At 36.5% G+C, this 12,342-nt stretch overlaps 1 protein-coding gene across 3 annotated transcripts in view; it reads right to left on the reverse strand.

Annotated features, from left to right (window-relative positions):
• Positions 1-12,342, reverse strand: part of TLCD4 (TLC domain containing 4) — a 95,271-nt gene that overhangs the window by 42,729 nt on the left and 40,200 nt on the right. For 2 of the 3 annotated variants that reach the window (XM_049616768.1, XM_049616767.1), the window contains exons 2-4: positions 6,595-6,760; positions 2,006-2,095; positions 279-337 (exon numbers count right to left, since the gene is read on the reverse strand). In XM_049616768.1, the coding sequence (XP_049472725.1) occupies positions 279-337; positions 2,006-2,095; positions 6,595-6,749 (304 nt within the window). In that variant the 5' untranslated portion in view covers positions 6,750-6,760. Of the gene's footprint in view, positions 1-278; positions 338-2,005; positions 2,096-6,594; positions 6,761-9,125; positions 9,223-12,342 lie in introns of those variants that run through there. The other variant, XM_049616769.1, reaches the window with a different exon arrangement.

Genomic DNA, 12,342 nt, shown 5'->3' on the forward strand with positions numbered 1-12,342 from the left:
ACATACATATATATATATATATATATATATATATATATATATATATATATCCAGGCCTAACTGAGGCCCCACTCTGCAGCTCTATCTTCAAAGAGAACCAGAGAGCCAACAGGAAAAAAGTTTCATGCTCTACCATCACAGCAGATATTTTTTTTCCTGTGTATGAGTCCTACAAGCTACTTCTCAAATAAATAAACCAAAAGCATAGACTATGTATTCTTTGCAAAATCCCATGAGTAATTTAAAAAGAAACAGACAGTGATCAACTTATCACATACCAGAAATGAGGTAGCCCGAAGAAATAGAGATATTCACTTTCACAAACGATGAGTCACCCCTATAAATATTTTAAAAAAAAATTCTTTTTTTAGCACATGAGTTATAGATGACAGCTACATTTATTCTACTGAAGAGTATAATTAAAATGCTTTCTATAGATTCTTGAAAGGTGAATTGTCATTTGCACAAGGCACTGTGTTAGCTGTGATATACTTCTAACTGCACGAATGATCATAATTTCTTACATGAGCTAAAAGTTTTACATAAACAATTTTACCAAAAGATAACTTGTTATAAATGTGTTCTCATATGATTTGTTTGTGAAAGGATTCCAACAGAATTCCAGATGCTGATGTTTTTTGATTCCTTATTCTAAATCAGAGACTCAAATACTTCAAGAAATCTTCTAGCCTGCCCCTGATCTTGAGACCATATACTATTGGGAAATGGTTGGAACAAGACAGCTTAATCCTGCTGTTTCAACACCTATACATATCAAGATCCTACAATTTGCCTTAATAATCATCTTTACTCCAAGAAACAAATACGAATTATCAGTCTTTTCATCAATTTATAATGTGAACTCTTGGTGAAATGAACACAAAATTAAACTGAAATGCAAATGTGAAGGTTAGATGCCCTGTCTTCTTAACAAATGTTGATCTGCAAATATGGCCCAGGAAAATTGAACCTGGAATAAATTACAGCATCAAAGAAAATGTGAAAATATCAAAAATTACACAAGGTAAACATTTGATAGGGACAAAAATTGATCAGTGAATCAAACCTTTGTCATAAAATTCATCTCCCAAAAGAACTTGTTCTGTTGACAACCATATTACTCTAATAAAATTATGAAAAAAAACCTTAGAAACTGTTTAGGTAGATTACATAAAAAACCTCATCATGGAATTAAATTCACTAAGTTGATTCATTGAAAAATACCTTCCTGATGAAAATTTATCAATACTGGTACTATCCTGATGGGCATAATTCCATATTTATTAAAATGACATCGTTGCAGTCAAACAAATAGTCAAAAGTTATATCGTCCCACATCCCCCAGAGCCCCACATCTACTGCATCCCTATGCAGGGCTTTCTCAAAACATACCTCACCTCTCAAACCAAGCTGAATTAAGCCCTCTCCTATAATTCTAGGAAACAGTTTTCAGTATCTCTGCCATTGCAACATTTAATTTTTTCAAAAAGAATCACCTTAGAAATTATCCTATTATGGCTGAACACAGTTATTATTAGTGCTTCAAATCTTCTCGTGTGGTACTAAAGTCCTCTCACATGGATATGAATGATTCTCGTTGTTATACCTTTGATATCAAATGATGGGTTAAACACAAAACTCAGTCTTCAGTAGATATTATCCAAGTTGACTATCCTATCTCAATAGGAACTCATTTTTTGCTCAGAACAGTGGTAACAACAACTTGGTTTTACTCACTAAGTCAGTATAAATGTTTACATCGTTATCATCACATTCTCCGTCTTGGGTAACAATTGCAATGCTAGTACAAAGTGGCCTTCATTATTTGTGTTCAAATCTAAAATAAATCATTTTATTGCACCTCGCTAAAATAAGTCTGAGCACAAGCATTTTAATAAACCATGCACCATCAATACATTTTCTGTTTTAAAGTAAGAAATGTTCTTATTAATAATTAATATCAAAACATAAATCAAATGGACTATATTGGAAAGAAATAGCTTACCAAAGTGGATCAGCTTTTGCAGCCTCATCAAAAAAGAAAATGTAGAGGCCAAAAATCCCAACCACCAAAGAATGGCATGTAGATACTACCCTGAAAAGAAACAAAATACATACAAAGATTTTAGATTCTTTGCAATAAACTTTAATTCTGGCAAAGACATTTAACATTTGAAGATGTGAAATCTGGAAGCATTTACGTATAGGAATGGAGTAGCTCTAAAAGCATAACAAAATTGTCACTTGGAAATCCAAGGGCTACAACTTTACTTTGGAATTAATAACGAGAAGTTTGCCCAGGTCTACAGTTTTCTGCTAGAAGACTGTGGAGTCACTTATTCGTTAAAAGTTCCAAAGTGGAAGCATATCTGATGATGCAGTTGACAGAGTTTTGTGCAGACAGACGGCAACTGGTGAGCCCACTACCTGGCACCTGACTCCAAGCTCCATCACTAACAGCATTGCTGTGCCATTAGTTTCCTGTTCCAATCAGTTAGAAATAACTTCCAAACCTACTGGCCTTAACCAATTCCATATCCTTGAATCAGGATTCGAATGGATCATGAAATTAAAACTTATTACCTTGGAGATTTCAGTGTCAAATGCACATTCACATGCATTGCTGCACTTGATTCCTGTAGCCAATTCATGAGAAAGCTAGAGCAGCTATTATTAGTCTCTTTTTGTCATTATTATGAAACCACTTCTAAACAGAAAAATTGAGGACCATGAATTTATACAGAAAATCTATTTTTAAAAGACATGCTCAAGCGAAGCAAAATGTTCACGAAATCCAGGCTGAATTTTCTTGCATAGAAGGAGAAAGATTTAGATGAAAAACATCAGTTTCTACAAAGAAATCTTGCTAATAATTTAATGGTTCAACCAATACCCAAGCTCTCGGATTTGCTAAAGAACTGTACACAGGATGCAATATATTTATTCACATAATGAAAACGTTGACAAGTAATGAAGATTCTTTTCTCTTCATTAGAATAAAGGACAAAGGAATGACAAAATTTTCTCTTTAGAAATTAATGGGGCACAATAGACTTCTGTCTAAAATATGACCCCAATTCTTTAACAGTGAAATATATCAACTAATAGGGGTCCCTGGATGGCTCCGTCGGTTAAGCATCCAACTTCCGCTCAGGTCATGATCTCTCATTTCGGGAGTCTGAGCCCCGCGTCAGGCTCTGTGCTGACAGCTCAGAGCCTAGAACCTGCTTCAGATTCTGTCTCCCTCTCTCTGCCTCTCCTCCACTCAAGCTCTGTCTCTGTCTCTTTCTTAAAAATAAACATTAAAAAATATATATATAAACTTAAAATATATAACATAAACATAAAATACATAAAAATATATAACATAAACATAAAACATATAAACATAAAAATATATATTAACTAACATAAAGCTTGATATTAGAAAATTTTACTGTAACTTGAAAAATCAGTATGCTCGATCTAATAAATGATGTGGTCCTAAATAGATATATCATGTTAAATCAAATCATATTTAAATGCTCAAAAATCCTCACTAATTTAAAGGCACTAACAAAGAATCCTTTGTAATACCAAAGGATCATTTTGAAGTGTGAATAATTAACCCTGTTTATCTGGTTTACAAGTCTGGAATTTTCACGCCAAACACACCTATATACTGAACATAGCAGTCTAAGGATTTAAGTTCCTTTATGTCAAATAAAACACTCCATTTAAATAATCATACAACCAGCATTCTACTGCCATTCAAAAATTCTACGAAAGGAGAAACCACAACTTCTTACTAACTTGCTCTAGTGTTTAGTAAACTTAGATCAGAATGTTTCCCCTTGGAAAAATGACAACTTTTTGTTCCTGATACTTAGTCCTCAAATTCCCTTTTGTGTTGAAATGTTACATGGTAAATGGGAAGGATTAAAAAGGCTTAGCTGATTGAAATGACATATAATTCATGAGAGAAAAGTTAAAACTTAACTTGGGTCAAACAACCTCTCACTACAATGAGCAGAAAAAGAAAAAACCCTGTGCTTACATACTGCATGCTGCATTAAAAATCTATTCATTCAGAAACTTCTGTTAATAAACATTTCAGTGTATTCTTTAAAATCAGATTCCTGGTAAAGCAAGATGTAGATTCCTCACTGTCTAAAATGAAACACCAAGATTCTACCCAAAAGAACGTACTTTTTTTTCAAAGAAGGTTAAAAAGAAACGTTTATGCTAATGAAAAGGCAGTGAAATAATGGAAATAATGACCACCGTAGAACAGCAATTTAAAGTTACTGACTTAATCATTCACAAGTATTAAGAATATTGCCAAGAGAAATTATTTAGCTCAAACAGATAAGAGTTAAAAATTAGAGAAGTAGATTTCAAAATTAGGAGTATTCAACACAATTGGGCTTTCTATACCATAGGAAAACAAGTGGATATAAGAAAATGTTTTTTAATTATAAGATATAAATAATACCTACAGGTATGCTTTTTTCCAGAAAAAGCAACGATGAATTACAGCAATTTGTCACTTATAATTAATTAAACTGTTATCCCTCGGGTGTGAATTTTCTGGGTTTTTTTCCCTCCTTTTGCTACTGTACGGCTCAGACGACTAGTTGTTCAGAAACTTTCCTGATTATTAGTAAGAATTATGTGGGCTATATTGATCTTGGTGTTTTAAGACTAGAAGCTGAATTTCAAGACATATACATGTACTTTACACAAAAAGCAGCCAATTTTTTTTCTTTCTTTGCACTCTACCTCACAGCTTAAGTCTCATGTAAACCAAGCTGGAGTGGGAACAGGAGTAAATATGATAGAGAAAGAGAGAGAAGAGAACATCATTTGAGTAGGGTAATGAGTCTTCTATAATCCTAGACTCCTTTTCAAATAGGAACTTGGTTTCCCAAATGGTGATTCCGCGCATCATAGAATGGTAGCGATAAGACTGAATAATGCAAATTATTTTTCAATTTCGTTTCATTTTCATCTTTGCCTCTCTCTCTGTACCATCCCTATTTCTTTGGCCTGCTGCTCTCCAAGATTCAAATGCCCTTACCTACCCTAACCATGGTGAAAAGGAAATGAAAAACAGTTCAAAATTGACTCTCAGCAAATCTGGTCTCCTAACCCAGTCCCTGGCCCCTTCCTTCTCTTTCCCTATTCTCCACCTATCTCCAGGTTAGAAAGGGTTTTTAAAAATAATGGTTAGTATCTTTTGTATCCCACATTTTAACAGCAGCTTCGCACTATTCTTAAGACAAAACAAAAATCCTACTTCTTATTTTTCAAAAATACAGAGAGAAATAATTCTCACTTTTAGGGTAAAAAGAGCTACAGCATGTATGAACTGGACAAATCACTGTAAGGTGCAGAAGGAAACTCGAGTCTTATTCCCAGTCTGAGTTATAAAAGTGGATGCCTACAAAACAATTTGGCTCAAAGACAGGGAATTTCTGGTCAAATGTGACCATTCTCAAATAAACACTTCGACTTTGGCAGAAGTTAATTCTAAAAGGAAAACTCAGTGAGAAATCATTATAGCGATTTTAGAGACCTACTGAATTCATTTTACAGTTAGCATCAACTTCAAGTAAGTAACAACAAAAGAATATGCCCATAGTTGCTCCAATGCACTGCAGTTTGCAAATGCCCGGTGGTTTGGGGGCAAAATGCTCCAAAGCACATGAAGCAGTCATCAGAGTTATTTTGTGTTTGACATATCGTGAAAGATTAATGAGTTGCACTCACACAAAAAATGTAAACCAACGAATTAAAACTCCTGCAGATTTCTATCACTTACATGTACTACTCATTTTCCCTTTATTTTTTGTTTAAAAAAAATCTAAAAAGCAATTTTTATTTTAGCAAAAGAGTCGATTCTGGTCTCTGAATTATAATGAAAAGTTCATTAAAAGAGAGATACAGATGTGCTAACCATACACCATGTTCTTTGGTGAGTAGCATAACTTCCCCCAGTCTGGCTAAGCCAGCCAACACTATATATAGGCTACTCACAGCCCTAACTAACGTTTATTTATGTTATCATTTCCAAAGACATGTGTTTGTTCTCATAAATGTTTCAGAGAAGAATGTAAAACAGGACTCTTCTGCAATCAACTGAAGCCTACTTAACCTTCCCACACTTCCCCAGAAAGTTCAATTTTTCCCAACATCTTTCAATATAAGAATTTTTAGAATTTTCTCATACAAGATCTATCTACTTACTTTCCTTTTATTTATTCCCAAGGTCAAATTTAAAAAAAATCTGACCTTAGGGGCGCCTGAATGGCTCAGTTAAATGTCCCACTCCTGATATTGGCTAAGGTCACAACTCACAGTTCCTGAGTTCAAGGCCCAAGTCGGGCTCTACGGCAGCACAAAGCCTGCTTGGGATTCTCTCACCCTCCCTCTCTGCCCCTCTCCCACTCAACTGCATGCTCTCTCTCTCAAAATAAAAAATAAACTTAAAAAAAAAAAATCTGACCTTAAATTTTGTTAGATCTTAAATGAAAGATTTTTTGGAAATATTTTAAATGATTTTATTTCATAAAACTCACTTTTTAAAATCAATTACATTTTCATATGTTTTACCTTGAGTTCCATTCAATCTTCTTTTCAAAGCTGAGACTATTAAAACCTGGAGAAACTTTTGCTGAAAACCAGTAACTTATAAAGTGGAAAAGAAGCTGAAAGGTGAAAAAGCTGGTAAAAACAGTGCTGAAGACCAGTTTGGTGTTGGTATCCATATTTCTTCAACCTGTTAAGAGAAATAATAGCTATAAATTGCTTTAAATTGCTCATAATAAACCTACATTAATTTTTAATTTTAAAAGAGTATGTGGTTATATTTTTAGTAATTTATTTTAATTTAGCACAAATCTAAGAATACAAAGAAACTAAAAGACTTTTAAGTCTTTACCAGCTATTTGTCATGTATCTTATATCTGTATTAAAATAAAAAAGGGGGAAAATCGGTTATCTTAAATATTTCACTCTTACAAATCTCAGGTGGCAAATTTAATAGCATGATATTCAAAATTATCTAAGTCTTAGTGTTTAACATTAAGAGGAAATTTCAAGTACTATAACTGAAGGTATTCTTTTAGTAATATTAATTTTTAATTAAACTTAGGACAAATCACCTGATTTCTCTATGCCTCTATTTCCTCATCTATAAAATGAGTTCATTAGATAATTTCTAGGAAACAAGCCAAAAATCATAATAAAACTAACATTATCTGCAACAGCAAAACAAAAAATAATTATGTTATAAAAACTAATTGTACAGTGAGACAAAAAACATTTAAACCAAAATTAAAATCTTAAGAAGAATAATACCATCTGGTTCTTTTCTACTTAAATTAGTATTTAACTTTTAAAAATAATTCTGCAATCACACACATCCTTGGACCAAAAATCCTCCATGACTTTTTATCTTTACAATAAAAGATTTTTATAAAAGCGTTTCAGGTTTTAAGGGTAGAGTTAGCAGAAAGAATATGCATATATACACATTCAAAGTATGTTTCCCTTCTCATTGAACTGAACTTTATTTGTCTCCTAAAAATCTTAGGAACATTCAGACCAAAAGAAAGACACTAAAGCATTTACTCATATCTAGCAAATATAGCATTTCTAGAAATGGCTCCATCTTTGATAGAGCTGACCCTCAAATGAAAAGGAAATGAATCAATACATATTTCCAGCTGCCTAATGTGAAGAAATAAAGTCACCTCGTGGAGCCAATTCACTAGAGAAAAACCAAGTCATTGACTGCACTAGCAATAACCCCACTTCATTCCCTTCCAACCAGGACCTTGTAATAAGAATCAGGCTCCCACAGGGCCCCTTCTGACAGAACTCATGTGTCTGTAATGAGTTCTTTCCCCATTCTTTCTTTCTGGTGTGTGTGCTCAGTGAAAATATTGATAATACCACTCTTCTGCAGGAGGTTCCATTAACTTTATTGCTCATTTACTTTTTTTTTAATTCAACATGTGTTTTGGGGTATTAAATTTTTTAATATTTGATCTTTTAGCCTATTAACCAAATAATACATAAAAGTAAGTTTTGTGCATAAATTAAACATCATTATAATTCACTAAGTGAGATGTAAAAGGCAAAATGGTTTTCTAAGATTAAAGCAAATGGGGGCCAGGTGGACAGATAAATGAAGAAAATGAAGCCACTAACCAGAAAAGAGTGGACAGTCTAATCTTAAATGTGAAGGATGGTTTGCCCTGAAGGGTTCTTTCTACACATTGCCTATGAGTCCTGGAGGGTGCTGGATATGAGCTACTCATTCACTTTTGTTAAAATTCAACGTATATAATGAGCATTTATTTCATTAACGTTTGCTAAAATTTGTATTATAAAACATAGTATTACACATTATCCATTTTATGAACTGTTGATGTAATCAATACATTAAAAAACAAAAGCACTCTAACAACTCACCATTAAGAAATTCCCCGATTCCTAAAACAGCTAGTTTTTATTAAGTCTTTGTTATACTGGCTACTTTATATTTTTAACAGATTTCCTTTCACTTAACTGGGGTCTTTGAGGGACATGTTGAGAGTCTCCCTTCACAAAAACATTTCATTTAAAACTAAAGAGCTCCATATAGTCCAGTTGTGGCTTCTATTAAAGGCTCAACAGACAGAAGCTAATTAAACTGTTCTACTCTCAGCTTTGCTTCTTATTAAGCAGCTGCTTGCTTCATTAGTCATGCCAAATCAAGGACAAATCTTGTGATTTTTTTAATAAATTTCCCCCAGAAAACCAAGGCTTCTGGTAGAAAGCAAGTACCTCTGTTCATTCACCAAATCAGGCAAGAGAAGGAGGAAAATGGACAAAGCCAAACAACACTAATTACTGACATAGATTAAGAACTTTTGAGAGTTTGGAGATTATTGAGTAGAAGAATACACAGTAAAAGGAGAAAAGTATTAGACCTGGTTCCTACACCTCTACATGTGGCTAGGAGCTGGCAGAAAGTGGGGATTCTAGGCTAGGAAGGAACAGCCAGAACAGGAAGTGGGAAATATTTCTGTGGCAATTTACAAGGGGAGTGTCTAGACATGAACTTTACAATGTAATTAGCCCATCTTGATTCACACCAGAGAAACTCTTCCAGAGGACTCCAGAATGCAATGATGTTTGAACATTTTCTCCCAAGACGGTTTCCATAAGCTTCCATTCGAGCTGGTTTCTTAGAAGAAAAACATGAGAAGGTTTGAAGTACATCTCTTTACCGTCAGCTTATAAGAGCCCCCTCCAGCAGGACTCCCAGAGGCACGGTCACCGGAAAAAGCACAGCCAAACTGACTCAGCCCTCACTTCAGCCAACAGTTCATTGGACATCTGTCACATGCCCACCAGCCAACTCCTGTGCAAGGTCTCGAATACAAAAAGGGACACGCTTATAGGCCAGTAGGGAAGCAAAGAAACTGATCACTAGCACATAAAGTGCCAAGCTCAGGGTGCTAAGGGAGTATTCCCCACTTTCCGTGAAATAAATACCCAACAGAGAGGACAGTAAACAGTGAGGAAATATCGGAAGGTATTCAGTGCAAACCAACAGGACATCTTCTCTTCTGTTAAAGTCCCAACAAGACTCTTTAAGGCTGAAGTGCAAGACTCAGTTCCCCCAGCTGAATCTAGAACTACCGACCTGGAAACACAATGATTACTCTCACTTCCCATGTTCGTTATTCTCTTGTAATACAAGGGCTTCCCTAGGAAGTATGCCACTTCCAGACACATGCAGAACTGCACTCCTTCCCATTCTGACACAACATGAACCACTGCTGTAGTGATCAGCAGTAAAAATGTTAAAGAGGAAAAGGTCTTGTGTGGTTGTCTTTAAGGGCAGCAAGGAAGGGGGAAGCTGGGAAGAATGCTTCCTTGTGTTTAGCATTCCTTTTCCCGTCCTTCCTAAGTTTCCTTTCCTATTTCCCACATTGATTCCAAACACTCACTGGACTTAAATCTTCAGTTCTCTCTCTCTTATAATAGATATGGTTCCTTCGCATTTCACCAAAAAGTGGAGGCTGTTGAGCAAGAACTCCCTCAAGTGTTGAAATGTCTACCTCCCCTGCCCCAACCCAGAACCTCTTCTTTGCACTCTATAGGCTCTGCCTGGGTATATGACCCAAATCTTTAACATAGCTTCTGTTGTGTGCAATCAAACCTCACCATCCCCCAGCATACTAGTCCTGGATGATCACCTTCCCTCTGGATGGCTCCTTAGGGGCATCTTGGAGGCCCCATGGGCTCTACATGACTCAAGCTGAACTTAATCCCAAACCAGTACTTCTCCCAGAGTACCACAGCTCAGAGAATGGTGCTATCCACCACACTTTCCCATCTTCCAATCTAGAATAGCTCAGTCACTCTGGTCCCCTTCCTATCCCTTATTCCCACAATTAACTGACTGTCAAATCCTGGCAGAATGAATACCAAATGAAGGATAACTTGATTCCAGGAGAGTTCTGAAAGTTCCTCTTGAAAGCTTTATGAATAATATGAAGAAATGTGGCTGGAAAACAAAATTAGGTAGATCCAGAGCTAGCTGAAAAACTAGAAGCAGCCTGTGGATCAATGAGCTAAAATAAACTTGAGAAATATATTCTAATATCCTATAAGGTTCTCTCTTTTTGGTTTGTATTAGTAACATTTTTACAAATATTTATATGATACTCAACCTGCACATAATGCAGAGCTGGGAAGGATAGCTAATGTAATGGGTTAACAGAATCAGGTTCCTAAATTCTCTTCATAAGTGGAAATAGTGAGTCCCAATCAAAAAGAAAAAGTATAACAGGAATAAATTGTCCAAAGGCAATGCCTAAGTATAGGACTTAACACATTGGCTACATCTCTCTCTCTCTCTCTCTCTCTCTCTCTCTCTCTCTCTCTGACACACACACACACACACACACACACACACACACACAGTGGAAGCCTCAGCAGTTGAAGATACACAAACCTATGAGAGATGATAATGTAATGAAGATACTAATAACAAAAAACAAACTTCAGGCTCAGGTAGTTAGCATAAAAATGTCCTTTGGATCAAGACACTTACCAGTCCCACTTTACTCTGAATTAATCACAAACCATTGGGAACAAGATTACTTAGAAAGGACTCAAGAGCATCCTTCAAACATCTTCATTGTCGTGTAAAAAAGTAAAAGATGGAACTTATTCTGCATTACTCAAAAAGGCACAAATGGGCAAAAATTACAGGGAGAGGAGAGTTCAGCTTAATTCAAGGAAGAACCTTCTAACAATTTAGAGGTGCCTGGGCATCCATCACAGAAGAGATAAAAGGACATGGGGTGGGGGTGGGGGGAGAGATGTTGAGCCCAAGTCTAGCCTTCAGAGAGCTCTCAAAGATTCTGGGATTCTAGGACTGAACTGAACTTTGGTATCTAAAAAGACAATTTTGCATTAAATACTACATAAGCTTCTAACAGTCCATCATTTAGGTTTTTAAAAATCACAACTACATCTGTAGGAAAACATTAAGTACACGTAACATGATGGGACAAACACAGGCTCAGTCATGGTCTTGGGATTGAACCTTATTCCACTGCTTGCTGTGTGACCCAGGACAGATTTCTAAATTTGCCTTATCTGGCCCTCAGTTTCCTGCACAATGGAGGTAACAGCAGTCCTAACCTGGTACAGATGTCCTAAGGCACAAACCACATGTGTGTTAGATACTTAGAACAGTACTCAGCATATGGCAGACACGAAGTTTCTGCTTCTACCGTCATCCATCCCCGGCAGCAAGATGGCATGCAGTTTCTGGGTCTGTTACCACTCCAGCTAAGGGTAACAAGACCAGTGTCTGACCACTAGCCCTAGGCCCCTAACTCATCCCTGTTTACATCAGTCAACACACACCCATGCAGGCAGACCCCACTGCAGAAATCTATCCTCTACCACGGGACTACCTCTGTCATGCTCCAAAGTTCCTTCCCGGCAGCCACCTGACCCAGTCCGTCTCTCCCTCCACCTCTCCAACCTGTCCACTAAACCCCCTGGGGTTGCTGCTCCCCACCCATATCCCCTGCCTCTCCTCCACGTGCTCTGAAGACACTCCTCCTCCCCGGCAGCCCCTCTCCGGGAGCGGATGCCTTAGTCTCCCACACTTCAGAGTCAGGAGGCCAGCCTATATTCTCTTTGCTCCTTGTGGTCTCCTTCAGGCCCTACTCCTCCATCCCGCTGCTCCCTGGAAACACCCAGAGTGTTTTGGTCCTACTATTCGGTAATGCCTCCTCTCCCCCTCCTCAGTGTTGTATTCCGACCTCCTGAACATTTCCTTCC

This window comes from Panthera uncia (genome assembly GCF_023721935.1).
Source record: "Panthera uncia isolate 11264 chromosome C1 unlocalized genomic scaffold, Puncia_PCG_1.0 HiC_scaffold_4, whole genome shotgun sequence".
Lineage (NCBI taxonomy): Eukaryota > Metazoa > Chordata > Mammalia > Carnivora > Felidae > Panthera > Panthera uncia.